At 38.4% G+C, this 18706-nt stretch overlaps 1 protein-coding gene across 3 annotated transcripts in view; it reads left to right on the top strand.

The window, feature by feature from the left end:
- PARP15 (poly(ADP-ribose) polymerase family member 15) overlaps positions 1-10603 on the top strand; it is a 31681-nt gene extending 21078 nt beyond the window's left edge. For 2 of the 3 annotated variants that reach the window (XM_016137026.2, XM_016137027.2), the window contains 4 exons: positions 2446-2655; positions 6216-6349; positions 8751-8925; positions 9260-10603. In XM_016137026.2, coding sequence (XP_015992512.2) covers positions 2446-2655; positions 6216-6349; positions 8751-8925; positions 9260-9549 — 809 coding nt within the window. In that variant the 3' untranslated portion in view covers positions 9550-10603. Of the gene's footprint in view, positions 1-2445; positions 2656-2729; positions 2880-6215; positions 6350-8750; positions 8926-9259 lie in introns of all 3 variants that reach the window. The other variant, XM_016137028.2, reaches the window with a different exon arrangement.
- The last annotated feature ends 8103 nt before the right edge of the window (positions 10604-18706 follow it).

The raw sequence follows: 18706 nt of genomic DNA, 5'->3' as shown, positions 1-18706 counted from the left end.
CGAACTCAGGGCTGAGTCCACGCAGCGGTAGTGTTGTGAATCAGAGCGAATGGGGAACATTTCGGACTCTGAGGGCCATTCATGGGGCCTGTGCTTCTTTCGTTCATCCTTTTCTTTATATTAGGTTCCCTAAGTATCTTTCCATGTTTGGCCCTTAACTTCATGGTTTTCTCGCTCTTCATTTTTTCTTCCCCTTTGGGGATTCATTTGTTCTCATTATATGAATTACAATTTCCATATTGACTCTTGAATCAGTATTTCTAGCCTTCTCCAGAATCTCCTCAGGGAGATTTCTCCATTACCAGAAACCTAATTATATCACAATCCAAGTTCATCACCATCCCTTGGAAACAGGCACCTCTTTTGAGTTGTCTTGTTTTCTAGTTTCCTCCTTCGACGATGTCATGGTGCTCCCAGCCATCCTGCTGCCATTGCTTCTTTGTACCCCCAGACCCCCAGAGTTAGCAAGTCCTAGTAAATCTTCTTCCAGGGCCTTTTTCAGTTTCAGCCTTCCTTTTAGTTTCCAAACCCTTAAGACCTCCCCCATCTGGTTTACTATAGTGTCTCCCAACTGACTCCTCATGAATGTATTTACTAGATTGAAATGCAGTTACCCAGGCCCTGTGCAAGGTACTGGGTATGAAATCATAAGTAAGATGCAGTCACTATTCTTAAGCAAGGAGCTTAGGTTCATTTTGCTCACAGTTTCTAGGAACGCTTTCCTCGTCATCTCTATTATATCATACAATAAATTGCTCTTACTTTAAGGTAATGTTAATAACCCGCTCCCTGATTCATTCACACCCAATTGTACAGGCTTTTTGAAAAGCCCTAAAAGGGTCCCTGATAATGCCCTCACATAGTTCTATGATTTAGTAAAACTTTGAAAGTGAGATATTTTAACCACCATGCTTCCTACTTTGACTACTCAGACTTCCCCTGGCACTGGGTGTTGGAGTGGCTGCAAGCATTTTTTTGAACATGGCTTAGGAACGTTGATTTGGGAATATGATTTTCAACATTTTAAAATGTATACTTTGTGGTGATTTCTAATTCTAAATATTCACCTTAATGTATAATTTAAAATTTTTAATTTTGTAATATTTTTCTGAGATGTATAAATTTCGAGCCCTGCAAAACGTGGACCCACCCCTGACTGTTTGTTTACCCATTTTGCAGTTAAGAACCTAAAGTATTAAAGTACAAGATGATATACCCAATGAGCAACGTAACTATGCTCAAAGCCAGCAGCCCAACCTGTGCATTGCAACTGTTGCTTTTTTTTATATTACAATATGCTCTTAATTACTATATTCTTAGCTACCACACTCTTTTCTCGGTTATCACCTATTGTCACTCAAACTTTATAGCTGAGTAAACCGAAGTTTATCAGTGTTGGAGGCTGAGTTGTGTCCCTCCCAACAAAATTCATACGTTGAAGCCTTAACTTCCAGTACCCCAGAATGTGCCTTTATTTGGAGAAAGGGCCTTTAAAGAGGTAATTAAGTTAAAATGAGGTCATTAGCATGGTCCTTAATGCAATATAACTGGTGTCCTTGTTAGAAAAGGAGATTAGGACACTGGTAGGTACAGAGGGAAAACCATGTGAAGACAGAGAGAAAATGGCCATCTACAGGCTTAGGAGAGAAGCTTCAGAAAAAACTAATCTTTCCAACACCTTGATCAGACTGTTTAGCCTCCAGAATTGTAAGAAAATGCATTTCTGTTGCTCACGCCACCAAGCCAGGGCACTAACATAAGAGGTATCAAATGAGTTACCCAAGATCACACAGCTCATCAGTGGAGAGCCAGGACATAAACCCAGGTCTTCATCCAAATCACATGTTCTTTTCTCTACACTTTCAATGCCCTTCAGTGAAAGACCACTGGAGCACACACTATGGGAAACTATGCAGCATCTCAGAAAGATTGTTAGAAAGGACTTATCCGAGCTTGTGATAGGTGATTTCGTGGCAGTCTCAAGTAAGTGGTGCTTTGCCCTGGGTCGAATGCTTTCAGAAAGCAGATATAATTCTACCCTTGCCATCTTATTTGGAAGGAGAGCAGAGTGTGGCTGAAGCTGTGATTGGTAATGAAGCAGCAGTCACTCATATTAGTCACATTAAAGGGTGTTTGGCCATTTTTGTGGTTCGTGGCTTGGCCATTTTCATGTTTTTGTCTGTGGTCAGACATGATTATACAGTGGTCTTGTTTTTGGCTTAATTCATCACAGTCACAGAGTGATTACATTTGATAATGTTCTGTGAAATTTTCTGTGGTCAACTGAAGAACACCAAGACCCACCTGTGAGCGCCAGGTCAGTGACTGACTGTCAGGTGCTACTTAACTCTTTCTCAGTACTAAGATCTGCATTTGCCAAATCTGGTCACATGACCAACGCCAGATGAAACTTCTATTTGTCACTTAAAAAATATATTTTTTCAGGAAATGCTGGAAAAAACCCAATCAGAGTTGCTGATGACATAATCAATGCTATCGTAGACTTCACACAGAAACATTCGACCCCGTCATTACAAAAAGTTAAAGTCGTCGTCCTTACATCTGAACTGCTAAATGCATTCCGCGACACCATGAAGAAAAGAGAAATCGCCATGTCACCACCTATTCTCCAGCGTACGTTCTCCAAGACTGCCTGTAAGACGTTCTTCAAAATATCTCTAATATCACTTAGAAAATGTTTAGATATGAATGCTCACTGCTTCTATCAGTTTCAGGACTTTACAAACAACCTCGTATAATGCATGGGATGAGTACAAGAATTGTGGAACACAAACTCCTGTCAACCGATTATTCTTCTGAGGGACAAAATTACGCTCAGGAAACAAGAATAGCAGATGAACAGGAAGAGGATAGAAGAGGCGAGAAAGAAGAAAGAGTGGAATAGGCTTTGAAAATCCTAGCCCATTATCTCATTTTTCCCCCCTTACCGATTGATATTGAACTTCAATGCCCCTTGTAGCTATGAACTAGCTGAGCAATACTGATTTATTGATCATCCGCCTCTAGAAAAGTTAGCCTGAGAACAGAAACAGATGTATGAAAAGAATGGCCAGAGTCATTGGTTGTACAACCATAAGCAGACCTGCTCCTGTGATCTGGCTTTCCCGTATTTTGTGACTAGAAATGCAGCCTCTTCTCAAAGTTGCCCTTTTTACCTATTTTGTACACTTATGCAGAAAGCACAGTGAGTTTTACTAGTTAAGAGGCATACCTGTCACCATCAGCTTTCCTCAACTGAGGATTGTTGTCTGCCAACACGAATTGCATTTCTCCCTACACTTATTTTCTGACAACTATTCTCCTCGATGTGCTACAACTGTGTGCTACAACTCCACACACACGCGTAAAATAAATAAAAACAAAAATGATAGTAGGAACTGTTAAGGCTCTTACAGTAGCAAAAAATAGAAAAACCAATTTATACCAGCTTAAGCAAAAAATGGAATTCCTTTACTCACATGACTATAAAGTCCAGACACATTTGGCTCCAGGCCCAGTTTGATCTAGGTGCTCATATGATATCATCTAGATCCTGACTTTCTTTACCTCTCATTCTCTTCTCAGCTGTGTTGTCTTTATTATCAGGCTTCATATAGTGAAAGATGGCTGCTCTCAACTTCAGGTTCATATTCTTGTATGGTAAATTAGTTCAACAGGAAAAGGCGCATCCAGTGGTGATATACACTTACCAGGAGCACGATGCGTGGAAACAGAAGTGCCATTTTAAGGCCTGAGATTCCTTCTGATTGGACCAGTTACGGTTATCTTTGCAGCCAGGGAACTAGAATTACACTAATTGGCCAAGCCAGAGTCACATACTCTGGATTTGAACTGGAGGGGATCACTATCTGAAGCAACAGGGAAGGGTTATCCCCCAAAGGAAAGTCAGGATGCTCTTACGAGAAGAAGGGGAAAAGAATGCTAGACAGTTGAAAAGAACACATTTCTACTGTGGCATCTGAGGAAATATAAATCAATATTTTCCCCTTTTGTACTTAAAAAAGGAGTAAAGTGTAAAGCCAAGGGTATTTTTCTGAAAGAAAGACATTTAAATCACACCCTTAAGCCACACGAAACTGTGCTACCTACCCTACCTGTGAACAAAAAGTAAAGAGGAAAATTTTTATATAAGAGCTGTAAGTCATTGTTAGTAAAGTAAGAGAACTCAAAGAAGATTACTTGGAGTTTCATTTGGGCAAGTGATACACAACTATTTTTCCAATGTATGTTAAAGCTGTTTATTGAGTCAGAGAGCATGTTTTGAGCACCAACTCAAACACATATCAGATATTAGAGATATAGATTTGGGAGTCATGTAAGTAGGTGGGAGTTGAGGCCATTGAATGTGGCTTTAATTATCCACGGAGTAAGAAGGATAAAGACTGAAGGCAGAGCCAAAATTCCCAGTGTTTAATCCCACATGAGAAGAGGGGGTTGGGGTAGGGTGCACAAAGAGAGGTGGCAGGAGGGCCTTTAATCTGAGCATCGGGAATGGGAAAAGAGAGTGACACTTCCCTTTTAAAACAAAAATTTATAGGAAAAGGGTTCAGGAAAGTGCCTAGCCAACATGTAAAGAAAGGTGGATGTCATGTTAGTTTTTATGAAGCACTGGGCTGCACGACAATAGGACACAACTCTGTTCCTTACTTTAATGGTGGCCTTCCATGTAACATCAGATCCTTGAGTACCCAGTTTTCCTGGGACCCAATTTTCTTGTCCTTAAATTGTCTAGCCAGGGTCACCTTTTGTCCATAGGCAGAGTAGGTAGCACAAGTTGATGTGGCCTAAGAGTGTAAATTTAAAAAGTTGTTCTTTCAGAAAAATACCCTTGGCTTGACACTTTACTCCCCTTTTTAAGTACAAATACCTCTGGGAGGTAGAAAAGATCAAACTTAATATTTTTTAAAGAATAATAATGAAATATTTATAAATAGCATTTTCCAAAGTGCTTTCACACCCCTTATTATATTTTCAACTTGTAACAATCCCAAGAGGTAATAAAGAATGCAGCTTTTATCATTTCCTGGTTATAGGTTGAGGCTAATCAGGTCTTCTGACTCCAAGTACTGGTAGTTTTCTGCTCTGCAAACTCATAGTGTGAAAAAAAAGGAAGTCAGGGTCCAAGGAAACACTTCACTTACTTCCCAGTCTTGCCTGCCTCATTCAAAGAAAAGAAAGTAGCAGGTCCACGAGGACTCTGAGGCCTAGGACTAGAAATGATTAAGCCAAAAGATCTGGAAGGGATGGATGTGGGGGAAAGAAAATAATTTAATTTGCAGAAACTATACATCTATCATGGGAAACTTCTCCAGAAAAACTGTTTGAAAATGGACTTTGAAAAGACTTTCCATATTGGGGTTAGATGCTTCCCTTTGCCACCAAAACTCTGTTCCCTGAGTGGTCCTGCTAAACAAGAAGGGGGTAAGTGCCCTGGTTCTCTCTCTCAGGCCAGGTGTATCTTTCATTGAAAATAAGTAAATGTGGCTTTGTAAGGAAAAATCCTTTGGTTTTTATCTATGGTATTCTGCCTTTTTGTGCCATTTTCTTCTCTAATAGAATCTGTTCATATTTCTACCAGTCATGCCATCTCAACAAGTCAATGCGTAGCCTAAATGTGTTAGAAGTTTCTGAAAGACATTAGAAAGCAAGGATAACTTTGAACATCACCACCTTATACAAAAGAATTCACTTAGCACTACCATTATTTTCTTTATATAATGTTTATTTAGTGTAGAAGATGGGATACAGAACCATGTGCTTTAAATACCTTTAGCAGGGTAATCATGTTTCAAAAGGAAAATAATAAAGAATCACACTAAATAAGACTGATGAAAGTGAAAGCATCAATAAATGAGATTTCATGTTTACTTATCCATTTCTCATGAAACTAATTCCATAGAACTTTCTGGGAAAATTATAATTTTAAGCTACAGTGAATCTAAGTTTATCTAAATATTTTAGATGTAGGTAGACCATTAATTAACTTGCATTAGTGTCAGAACCATTCATTTCATCTGTGTTTACCAAATTGAAGGTAAGAAAATAAACAACTGTAAAATGTGTAGCTTTATTCCCCCCGGCCACCCTGAAGACCAAGATTAGATGAATGAGAAAAAAAGCACATGGAAAGTGCCTTGATGTTCAGAGGTTCCTAGAAATGGATATCATGTTTGTACCAAATGCTCACTTTCCAGATGATATTCCTGAAAACTGGACTGACATGAATCAGCAGCTGACCTGTGTGATCCAGCTACAACCTGGAGAGTCAGAATATAACATGGTGAAGGACAAGTTCTTTCAGACTTGTTGTTCTTACACAATAGAGAAGGTAATATTGCATTTAAATATTACTTCTTTTAAATGAAGAACTAATGTGGAAGCCATCTTTTTATATATCACTCTTCCTGTGTACCTTACTATAGGGTCCATCTTAGACCTATAGGTGGGGCCAGCTTCACCCAAACCAGGAATTGCTGCACAATGAGGAAGAAGTGGAATGGGTGTTCAGAGATCCCACGATGTCCAGTATGCTGCATAAAAGTATTAGCCAGTAAAGTATAGGAGTTTATTAGAAGGTCCTTATCATACTGTGGATATCAGAGCAGGGTGTGCCATCTTAATAATTTAAAATCAAGCTAATGCTTTCATAAAACTGTGCATTATAGCACTTATGAAATTGTGCTTTGATCATCTTTCACATGCTAGACTCCCCCATTTGACAGTGGACTTCTTAAGAGAAGAGTCACATCCTACTCATCTCTGCATTCCCAGTACCTAGCGTATTTTAGGCCACAATACTATTGAAGGAATTTAACTGAATGAATGAAAATTCCTGAGAAAGAAAATCAGAAAAGAGAGACCCTGCAGAAAGCACAGAATTTAAAAAAGGAGATACTTTGTGATATTAAAAGCTGTTGAGAGTACTAGAACCTTGTTTACATTATGTTTACCCAATATCTGCAATGTTCTTGGCTTGTATTCTTCTATCATACCCATCTAAAGAACCCAAGCTTTGGATTGACCTACCCTCTCTCTTACTGTTCCTAGATAAAATCATTACTGATTCAATGGTCCCCAACCTCAGCTGGACCCTCCAGGTGCCTGCGACCCTTCCTTGCTTCCTCCAGTCAACTCCCTCATGCGATCCCCATGCCGAAGCTGCATCACTCTCCTTGAGGCCTCCGTCACTCTCAGCAGAATATCTTTCCCTCTTGCTTTTATTACTTGACTTCTCTTTAACATCTGCTGCAGATATCTGCTCCATTCATCTTCAGCCTTTCTTCTGCTATTGTTTCTAGAACATTGTTCACTCAGATTTTCTGCTCTCTCCTTAAACACAGATTATCTGGACCCCTTTCTTATGCTTTCATGCTACATGTCTATTCTCCTAACCCACCCCTTATCTCTCTGAGGAGTAGTGAGTTATTTTCTTGCCGGTTTCCCCCACTAGACTGAAAGTTTCTTGAGGATAGAGACACAACACAGTGCTTGATTTAAATTAGATATTTAATAATTGTTGAATATGTGTTAAATTCATTTTCTAGAAGAAATGAGAACCGACAGAGATGATTTTCTGAAAAAAGTTAAAGAAGAACAAAATTTCGAGGAGGAGTTGGTTCATGGTTTGAAATGCTGTTGATGTTTCTGGAAAGAAATACTTATTAGATTGACAATTATGAGGTGATTTGAGATGGTAATTGGAGCAATGCAGAAGGAACTATTATTGGGATGAATATGGAGGTCAAACGGAGTTAAGGAAATAATTATTAAGTAATTAAAAATTTTTTAGTAGAAATTTGAATGTCAGTATATCTCTAGGAATTCCAGGGAATGTGTGATATAGGTAAACAATTTTACATAAATGGTAAGTTCTGTTATATAAGTAAATAATAATAAGCACTATTACAAAGCCTAGATACTTGTAGCTATCCTTTTTCTAAAGGCAGAAAGCTACTGTTAAGCAAAATTTTTAACTTCCATGGCTGAAATCTTTTAAAAGAAAGTGTTTATTAGGCCATTGCTAGCAAGAAAAAAAGACCAGCTCCCGGGGCACGAAGTCCCAAACACCAGCAGCAGAGCCAGGTGAAACGGCAAAGGTCTGCCATCCTGAAGCTGGCAAACATTTTTTATACATCGATTAGAGGGGAGGAAGATGGAAGTGTTCTCAAAAAATTTACATCGACCACACATAAAGGAGTTGGGGGAAGGGGAAGCGGGGCTCATTCCGGGGATAGGTGCAGGGTCCTGAGGAAGAAGTGTTTGTACTTCGGGATTGGTTGTGGGCAACAGTCTGGAAAGTTCATCTGCAAACAAGTAGCAGAGGCTCCCGGGGTTTGATGATGCCTGGCTAGTCTCTCTTTTAGATAATTTCAGAAATAGCCACTTGGAAGTTAATTCAAAGATTCAACATACACTCAGGAATGTGAGCAGTCTGGTCAGCTGCACCCTGCCCCGCCCCCGCCCCCGCCCCTCGCTCTCGCCTCGCCCACTCCAGCTGTTAACTAGCTAACTGTCCTTTCTTTCTCTCACTCTCCAGCCCATTGTAATTTAATGTGGCCCTCTCAGAATTTTACTGCTGGCGCTACTTACTCTCTGAATTTGCTGTTTATTTACATTTTCTTTTCCTTCTTCTCCTTCTCTGTATTGCTTATTTTAAAGTCCGCGACAAACACTATACTGAGTGAGCTCTGAGGTCATTGCCAAAGTGTGTTGCTTTTTGTGATTTGCAGATTGAGAGGATACAGAATGAATTTCTCTGGCAGAGTTACCAGATAAAGAAAAAGCAAATGGACATCAAGAATGGCCTTCTAGATAATGAGAGAATCCTCTTCCACGGGACGGATGCAAACTCAGTGCCACACGTTAATGAGCATGGCTTTAACCGCAGTTATGCTGGGAAGAACGGTAATGAAGCGCATAATCTGACTAATCAGAATGAAATGAATGGTATTTCCAGTGTCAACTATTCATACCCAAGCAGCATAGAACCACTCACTGATAGCAGCCATCTCGTCGCTATCAGGATAGAGCTCATTGTGTTTCACCTGGAAGGTGATTGGCAACTTTCTGGGGGCAGATTGAGTGAATTTTTTAAATGACAAAAAGTGTCTTTGGTTTTTAAGAACCGCATTAATTAATACACACACACACACACACACACACACACACACACACACACACACGGTTCTATTTACTGTGATAATTTTGTGTTCTTAGGTTTTTGTTGTTCTCTTCACAGCTGTGGCATATGGAAAAGGAACCTATTTTGCTGTTGATGCCAGTCTTTCTGCTAATGATCAATACTCCAGACCAGACAGCAATGGGAGGAAGCATATTTATGTCGTACGAGTACTTACAGGATACTACACTCTTGGACGTGAAGGATTAATTACCCCTCCATCAAAGCACCCTGACGATCACACAGATTTGTTTGACTCTGTCACAGATGATATACAACATCCAAAGATATTTGTGGTATTCTTTGATAATCAGGCTTACCCAGAATATCTCATAACTTTCAGATGTTAAAAAAATAGGGTTTAAAAAAAAAATCTCTAAGAGGTGATTTAGTCATCTATTTATACCTTTGCCTTTGGCTTCTTTACATAGATAAAAATCTGTTAGGGGCTGAAATGCTTTTAAAAAATCCTTTTAAAATGCTTTATTGCAATTCGTAGCTTTCTTATAACTTTCTTCTGAGCATACGGATGGGTGGAAGCTGAGAAATGTAAGTGACACAATGATAGCTGCAACTATGAATATTGAATCCATAGGAGAACAAAGAGCACTCTTCTTTTTTCTGTTGGAAAAGAAATAAGACGAACCAGGGGTCCTCGGTTGCTCTCCGTGTAGGCCTCGCAATAGGTTGCTATGGCGTCCTCATGACATAGCATCTGGCTTACCCCACAATGAACAATTCAGGAAAGAGAAGGCAGAAGCCACAATGTCTTTGATGACCTAGTCTCTGAAATCATACTCCATCTTTTCCACAATGTCCTACTGGTTACATGAATCAGCTTATCCAATGTGAGAGGGAATTAAATAAGGCAGGGACATCAGTAGGCAAGGATCACTGGGAACTATTTTGGAGGCCATATGAATGAGTGAATGAATGATAAATTGATAAAATGTTAGCAGTGAAAAGGCTGCTAGAGATCGTCTAGTCCCACTGTCTCTTTATCTTTCTCCCCCAACAATCCCTCGCCCCTAGGGCACAAAGCCCTCTCCCCTCTTCTTGACCACTTCCAGCACTCAGCATTGTGAGGGAACTTGTTCCATTGTGGGATGGCTCTAAGTATGAGAAAACTCTTATTTACACTGAGTTGAAATCTCTTCTTTTATGTCTATTAACTGCTGATTACTGTCCTGCCTACACTGACATAGAACATATCTAATTTTTTTTTTACAGATGGTGGCTTTTTAGATTTATTCCTTATATTACAGTTAGGTAAATTCCTAAAATATTTAGCAGCTTCTTTAGCCTGAAACATTACATTTTAAGAGTTGCAGACATTTAAGAAGTGTTTGCATTATCATAAATAAAGCACTTGCACAAGAGTACAGAAATGTATGAAAAAGGAATTCTCTCTTACCCAACTCCATCACCCATAACTGCAAGATGCCCAGGAAACCACCGCCAGTGTTCTCATGTACTGCCTTCTAGTTTTTTCACTTAATTTAATTAAAATCATACTTTATTCGATTACTAATTATGCAGCACTCCACATTTTTCATTTAATATTATAAGTATTTGTCTTGTGTTAATTTTTTCTGTAAACAATCTTAATGGCTGAGTTATTCATTATGTTTTCTTTTTTATGCATATATAATAAAGTGTCATCTTTACTTATGTTAAGGGTGGAAAATTTTCAAATGGCCAACTTCTTCTATTATCTGCTTACTTATTTACTGTTAACCAGGGTGTAGTTCTAGGAGATATCCTTTACAAAGATATGCTAATGGCCAACTTCTGCTGATGTTAACCAGGTGTAGTTCTAAGAGATATCCTGTGCAAAGATATGCTAATGGCTGACTTCTGCTTCTGTAAACCTGCTTGCTTCTTTGATGTGGTTTTAGGCTTTATAAGCTACCTCTTCTGAAAGCTCAAGACTGATCTCCTCTAACCCTGCATGGTAGACAGTCAGTTGCCTACTGGCTAATAAAGGCTCACAATTCATCTCAATTGGCTCCCTGGGTCTTAGATTTGAGAGAACCACAACAATATGTCATGCCAAAATAGGGTACTTATATTTCTATATAAATATAGGGTTGGAAGATGGGACGCAAAGACCATAATCTACCTTTAATGAGACACCACTCCCTGAATTTCCTGAGGGAAATATAGTCCTAGAGAACAACACAATGTTAAATAACTCTGTTACTACCTGAGCCCTGGGTCTCAGTCCCGGGGTAGAATTCTAATGAGCTAGGCTAGAACGTGGAATAACTCCTTTCCCTTAGGGTAGAGAGGCTCTTACAAAATAAACTGCTGTCTTCTGTATCCTCTGATGCTGTTCCTCAGGGACTCCCAGTTTATTTGGCTATACTACTTCAACACAGAAGTCGTGAGTATGATACACCCATATAATTAAAGTTGTAATGGTTCCTTGAAAAACAAAATATAAACCAATTGATACTCACACAGTTATAAATACTACTTTCTATCAGTCTAAGACTAAATCATGTCTTTTCAGCTTTTAAGTTCATCTCCTTCCCTGCTGGCTTTGCATTCTCTATCCATATGAGCAGAATGGTCTCCACTTCTCTCCGAAGAACCCACTGTTTCAAGAGAATTAAATCGGAAGTCTTCTCAAACTTTGCTGTTTACTTAAGAAAACAGTTTCTTCTCTATGGATTTCCACAGTTTATGTTGATGATACCTGAGTGATCGGAGAGCACATGCTACCGTTTTGGACTCTGCTTTCACAGATGGCTTTGCTGGCTCGTATATCTTCTCTGTTTATTTCTCTTAACATTTTTCTCCTTCTCATTCCTTTTTACCCCTCCAGTTTTTTCCCTGACTTGTGGAAGAATGAGGACACACATCCTGCTTAGATTTATCAGGGGAAACATTTTTGTTTTTTTCTTTCATCTACATGCAGACACCAGATATGTGGGTTTTTCCCCACACTAAGTTGTTTTCTGCAACAGCCATGGGTGTCCCACAATTTAACTCAATTCTTACACTCACTGTCTGGTGATCCCACAGATTAAGAGCTCAGTTTCAAAAGACAGCCCCCAACCCCACCACACACAGACACAGACACATACCACGTACTAATCATAAGTCCTAGGTTGTTACCTGTACTTCAGACCGAGAGGTTTCTACGACCCCTTTCTTGGGTTTAATAACTTGCTAGAATGGCTCACAGAACTCAAGGAAACATGTACTTATATTTACTGGTTTATTATGAAAGGAGATGATAAAGGATAAAGATGAAATGTACACAGGGCAAAGTATGTGGGAAGGGACATGAAGCTTCCATGCTTGCTCAGAGCAAGCTAATCTCCTAGCACTTTCATGTGTTCGCCAACTAGGAAATCCCCTGAACTTTATACCTTTGAGATTTTTTTGGAGGCTTCATCACGTAGGCATGACCAATAATTAACTCAATTTCAGCCCCTGTTCCCTTTCTGGAGCATAGGCAATGGGGCTGTACGTTCCGCAAAAAAATAAATAGATAACTTCAACCAGATTGGAGTAGGGAGGACCTATAAGAGGAGCTTTCATGTCTACATCAGTGGCGAAGACCTCTTAACTTTCTTTCCCATCTATAAAAGAACTTTCTCCTTATCCGTGCTCCTGAACTTATACATGACTTGCCATGGCTTCACATTCTGGATTGCAATGCTCCCCCCGGCCCCAAGTAAACCCCTTCTGTTGGAGGAATATGTAGCTGACTTTTTGCTGAAGGTCAACAGTTCCAAGCTTCTGATTATGGCTTGGTGTTTCTGATGACCAGCCTCCATCTAGGAGACTACCAAGAGTCACCACATTAGAGCAAAGACCTTGCAACATCCAGAAAATTTCAAATTATTTAGGGACTCTGTGTCAGGAACTGAGGTCAAAAACCAAATTTTAGAACAAAAGATGCTCTTGGTGCCATTACCACTTAGAAAATTAGACGGGTTCTAGCTGTGTGTCAGAAACCACAGGCAGAGACCAAAATATATTTCCTATTGTCTCACAAGAACCTTGGTCTTTACCACACTAATTAGTAAACTTACAAAGGAAATCTTGTATTTAGGCTCACAGAAAGAATAACTTAATTTTAAAAGATCTTTGCTCTAGCTCCCTCTTTGTTTATATTGTTTTTGTGGTCACCAGGATATAAATATTTTCTAACTTTCTTTTTCTTATCTTGTTAAGACGGGCATTTTCAACACAGTAATTTATTTCTCTAAAGCCATTTGTTACCTAAAATTATAATTCTATAATTAAGACACATTGAAATAATTTTGACTTCCACAAAATCTAACCCTACCTCATCGATCCAAATCTTGCCCTTTATGTGCCCAGTGTGTTCCTGTTTCTTCACACCCAAACCCGGCATCTCCTTCACCTCATAACACCTTCCTCACACTTTACTTAGTTAGACAGAATAAAGAATCTAAAACACATTAAGGGTTACAAATATAATTCAGGGAAGAACAGAAATCTAGGATTCATAACATAAAAGAAAAAGAATTTTAAAAATTTTCAACATAATTGTAAACATCATACAGTAACCTTTTATATCTGTGTATTGTTCTATTGTTAACAGAACATTTTAATGCAGAGCATCTCACATGCCTATATCAGTGGTGAAGGCCTCTTAACATCCTTAACATCCTTAATATAGCTTGTCCCAACAGTCCTCTCAAATAAGCTCCCTTCCACAGAGAGGAAGTTGATGCCCAAAGTGGTTCATTAACGCACTTATCCTTTGTTCAGCTGCTTGGTGGCAGTGCCAGGACTGGATGTTGAGCCTCTGAAAACTGAGCAGAGTTCTTAGCAAAGTCCACACCACACAGTTGGAAGCAGAAAAAAAAAAAAAAAAAAAAAAAACTGGAACAGATTCACAAAGCAGTAAAGCAACAGACATATTGAAAAATAAGAGTACTACTTAGTCTTATCACAATATGTCAAGAAGATACAATTAACTTAGAAATTAGAGTATATAAATTCGAAGTCCTAAACAAAGGGATTTATGAGTAGCATATTAGACAGGCAGATGAAAACTACAAATTAAGGATATGAGAGAAGAAAATTTCCTGGAATTGGAAAAAGAATGCAGCCTGGGAAAGGTCCTCTTCAAGAATGAAAAGCCAAAGAAAGATATATACTTGTGCCGAATGAAAAATAACATCAACTAGGTGTTTCACCACCGAAATAGATTTATTTGGGGGAAAAGAAAGGGTTGCAGTCCAGTGCACGCAGACACGTCAAGCGACATAAACATTCTGGCCAAAATGGAGGGGCATTTATATAAGGGAAAAGGAAGTTAATGGAAGGGTAAGTTAGAATCATAAAGCTTTATTATAAGCATGGAGTTCTTGTAGGATTCTTGTGATATGTAGAGTGAGAAAACTTTCATATGCCCCAACTCTTTCCATAGACCCTCTTGAATGATTATGTTCGCTTTAAGTTCCAGTTAGTCTTTATCACTTGTAAATTACCTAAACTTTAAAAATAAGAAAAGGATACTTCAAGCGGGAAGAAATTGAACAATAATTACATGAATTAGAACACCTTTTCATTTTATTGCTTTAGATGTCCACCAAAAGCCTAGTTTTTAAATATACTTGAAGTGAATTTTAATTCAAAATTAAGTGATCTATGCTTAGCTACAAAACTCATTGTTTTCCCTGTTTCCAGTTCCACAGGAAAGGTACGCTAAGATGAGCCAAGAAAAAATGTCTTCCCCAGTTACACACAATTGAGAAGAGGTGCTAAGGCATGTGTTTCTTTTGGGTTGACTCTTTGAATCTCTTTTCTCCATTCCTTCTTCACTTTCCTGCTAGGGAAATGGGACAATAAGAAGGGTTTGAAGATGAGAAGAGCATGGAGCTGGCTCTCCCTTGGGAGAAGCCCTTCCAGCATTTAAGGCCTCACGGGGTCATAATAGGAGTCAAGGGAAAGGAGCTTTGGAGTGGAAGACTTGGGCCATTTGGGCTCTTGGCTTCAAGGAAAAAATCTCCCTTCCCTGGGTTCATCTTTCCACCATGTTCTCTTATTACATTGTGCAAAGACCCAAAAGACGAATATTATACAGGTAAGAGCCAGGGGGTTGGGAAGCCACACAACCAAGAAATAATTAGAAGTGAGACCAATTCATTTTCTTAGTTTGTTCTTCGCTGCCAGACAATCCAAGGACTTTGGATCACCACTATTTTTTTCATCAGTAATTAATATAAGGCCAACACATTAATAAGAAAAAATTGGTGTGGAAATCAGATTGAAAGATGATAAAAATTCAAGATGTAAATACACCTACATTTTGGAAATAAAAACAAGAAAGAAAGAAAACTAGTTTTAGATTATCAAGAGGTGGCATCACTTAGTACTGACCTAGTGTCGGTAGATGTGGTTTTAGTCTGGATCCCAGAACTAACATGCTGGCTGGGTAAACTTAGACAAATCACTTAAGCTCTCAGAGTCTTGGTTCTTTATATTTAAAAGTAGGATGTTAATTCCTGCCTTGCTACTTTCCAAGGTTAAATAAGATAATACCAAAATTATATTGAAAAAGTTATATTATAGCTTTAAAATGAAAATGGGAGGACAAGACATAAATAGCACAAACTGTGGGGGGAAAGAGAAGTACATTTGACTACATTAACATTTTTAAAAATTGGCGTTCAGGGTTACTATTAAACATGTGCATCAAATATTGCTTTCTCTCCAAACCATAGAAAAACCACAGTAAGGGAATTTAAAAGGATTCATAAGTCCTTAAGAATATGGAGAATAGGAGATGATAGCAAAAACATTTTTGAAGCTGGCAAACAGATCTGTAATAATGACTACAGGAGCTCAACCTGAAGCTAGAAAGTGGAGAAAAAGCTGAGAATCCACCTTCTTTCCCCTTAAAAGTTTCAGGAACTCACGGCATGGGTGCCTCCAGAGATAAGAGTGAAGCAGTCAAGAAGGGCAGGTGTTAAATAAGATAGGATGAAAACCACTTAAGAACAGTTAAATTCCTAGGTACTTTCCCCAGGCTCCTTGCCTAGTATGACTGCCTCTTATCTACTACAGTGGAAATATGGAAGCTATCTTCGTACAAGTTAAAATAGGTACAGGCGAGGTCTTGGCTACTATAGCAAAGTAGGATTCAGTGGCCAAATGTATTCCAAATACTAACTCTTGAGATGGTCTCCCTCCCAAAGACCCTTTTCCCATTTGGCTTCGAAAACTGATACCCAGACTTTTACTCTGCAAACAAGAGACTGAAAATTTTTACTCTGGGCCTCTCCTGGTCAAGAGGAAATTTTACCTAAAGATACTGACAGCAGAGGTTCCCCAATACAGACCAGGAAAGCCTATACAGTGAAGCTCAAAGTCGATTAACTCCTTTTGCTAACTGTGGGCTTCCAATGGCTTTTTAGACACTTGAAGACAAGTTTTATCAGACACTCAAGGAAAACCTCTAACTCAGAATATAAATCTTAAAGAAAAAAAAACTCCTATTGGAAAGAAAATTCTATAAGAAAAGAGACATCTAAGAAACAAACAAGGGTACTGAAATTAGAAAGTGTAATAGCAGAAATGAAAAAAAGATATAAAATAAAATTGAAGAAATCTCAGAAAGTAGAGTATAAACACACAAAAATGGAAAATAGAAGACAAAGATAAAATCAGAAGACCAGTCCAAAGGGCCCAATGTTGGATTAATAGTAATTCCAGAAACAGAGATCAGAAAGCAGAGAAGAAATCATCAATGAAATTATTCAAGAAAACATCCTCAAACTAAAGGACATGAGTTTCCACATTGAAAGTCTGTACTAAGTGCTCAGTAAAATATAAAACAATAGACCACTCCCAAGATATACCATGGGAAATTTTCAGAAATGCTGAGGACAAACTTTTAGAGGAAAGAAAATAAAACACAAACGATCAAGAATCAGAATGATTTTACATTTCTCAACATCAATACTGGAAGCTTAAAGACAATGGAGCTAATGCTTTCAGAATTTCATTTTTCATTATCAGTATGGCAAGAGCTTTCTATACAATTGAGGAGAAAATACAACTCCGTCAAATTAAGAGAAATTCTCCCATATTTGCACATGTGTTTGGATATACATAAAATATCTCTGGAAGAATATACAAGAAGCAATAACTATCAGAATTACAAGTGCATTCTTCCTTTTTTTTTCAAAAGCAGGAAATCATTTTTAGTTCTGTCTTTGATATGTGTTTGATGAAACCAGCACCATTCTAGAAGAAGAGACCTTCGTTTTAATGAAAATGATACATACTTATTATAAAAAGAAACAAAAAAACAAAACCCAATAATACAGAAAGTGCAAAGGCAAGTGAAAATCAGTCAAGTGCATGTTTGCTTGACCCAGCAATCCTACTGCTACTAACTTGTCATACAGATAAAAGTGAGGCATTATCTATGTACAAGGTTATTTGTTGCAACATCATAGCATTTTTGCATTGTTTTCCCTGAAAACAAGAACTCTAGATTTCTAGACAGAGTACAAGGGACACTTTTAACTTCATACTTTTTGAATTTTGAATTTCACAAATGTATTACCTATTAAAAAACAAACACTATCTCTTTAACTTTTAAAGCTTCTATATAATAATATTAAAAAGTAATAAATAAGGTAAAAAAAAAAGACCTTGGAAGAATGTTTATAATGAGAAAATATAAAGAACTTCTATGAATCAACAGAAAAAGCAAGAATCCACACAAAAATATGGGGAAGATCATGAAAAGGCAATTCACAGAAGAGGAAACTGGAATGGCCAATAAATAGATTTTTTAAAAGCTCAACATCATTAAAACAATAATGAAGTATTATTTCATATCTAACAGCTTGGGAAAATGTGATGTCTGTCAAAGCTAAGAATTGATGATGTAGAAATCTGAATTAGAGCAATTATTTTGAAGAGTAAGTCAGGGTCTTCAGGTGTACTATAGATAAGGCATAACTAAAAACCTACCAAAAAAGTAACAGGAAATATAAAAGAGATTATAAATTTAAAAACCATAAGTAAACTAATTTTTTCTCCCCACCCCTCACAAAAGTCTCAACTTGGGTTCACCGTTCACGTAATTTGACCTTACCCGAACTCTGGCAGTGTCATCTCCAAGAGTGGCCTCTGTCCGCATTAAAGGAGGCTCAGGTGCCTCTCACTGACTGGGAACATAGGGGGTGATAGTTCAGTTTATTCCCCTCCCTCCATGGTATGAACACGTACATGCCACCCCTAAAGGATGCTCTGTATGCTCATTACTCCTGGCTCCTCAGGGAAGAAGCTGCACTGCAGGAGAACAAGGAGACCGCATGGCTCAAATATAACACATCCCTCGGGGCCATATGTACAGTTTCCTCAACCAGATTTTCATCAAATAAAGCCTGCAAAATACAGAAGCCTTCCTCCCTCCCTTACACTACCTCATTCTCCCTTCTTCCCAGGGCCCTTCCAACTTCTACTCCTCCCAACTTTGAATTTTCCCTCTTTTTCTAG

The sequence above is a fragment of the Rousettus aegyptiacus genome, unplaced genomic scaffold, assembly GCF_014176215.1.
Source record: "Rousettus aegyptiacus isolate mRouAeg1 unplaced genomic scaffold, mRouAeg1.p scaffold_m13_p_4, whole genome shotgun sequence".
Lineage (NCBI taxonomy): Eukaryota > Metazoa > Chordata > Mammalia > Chiroptera > Pteropodidae > Rousettus > Rousettus aegyptiacus.
The sequence above is the reverse complement of the archived record's forward strand: the minus strand, read 5'-3'. Positions and strand labels throughout refer to the sequence as shown.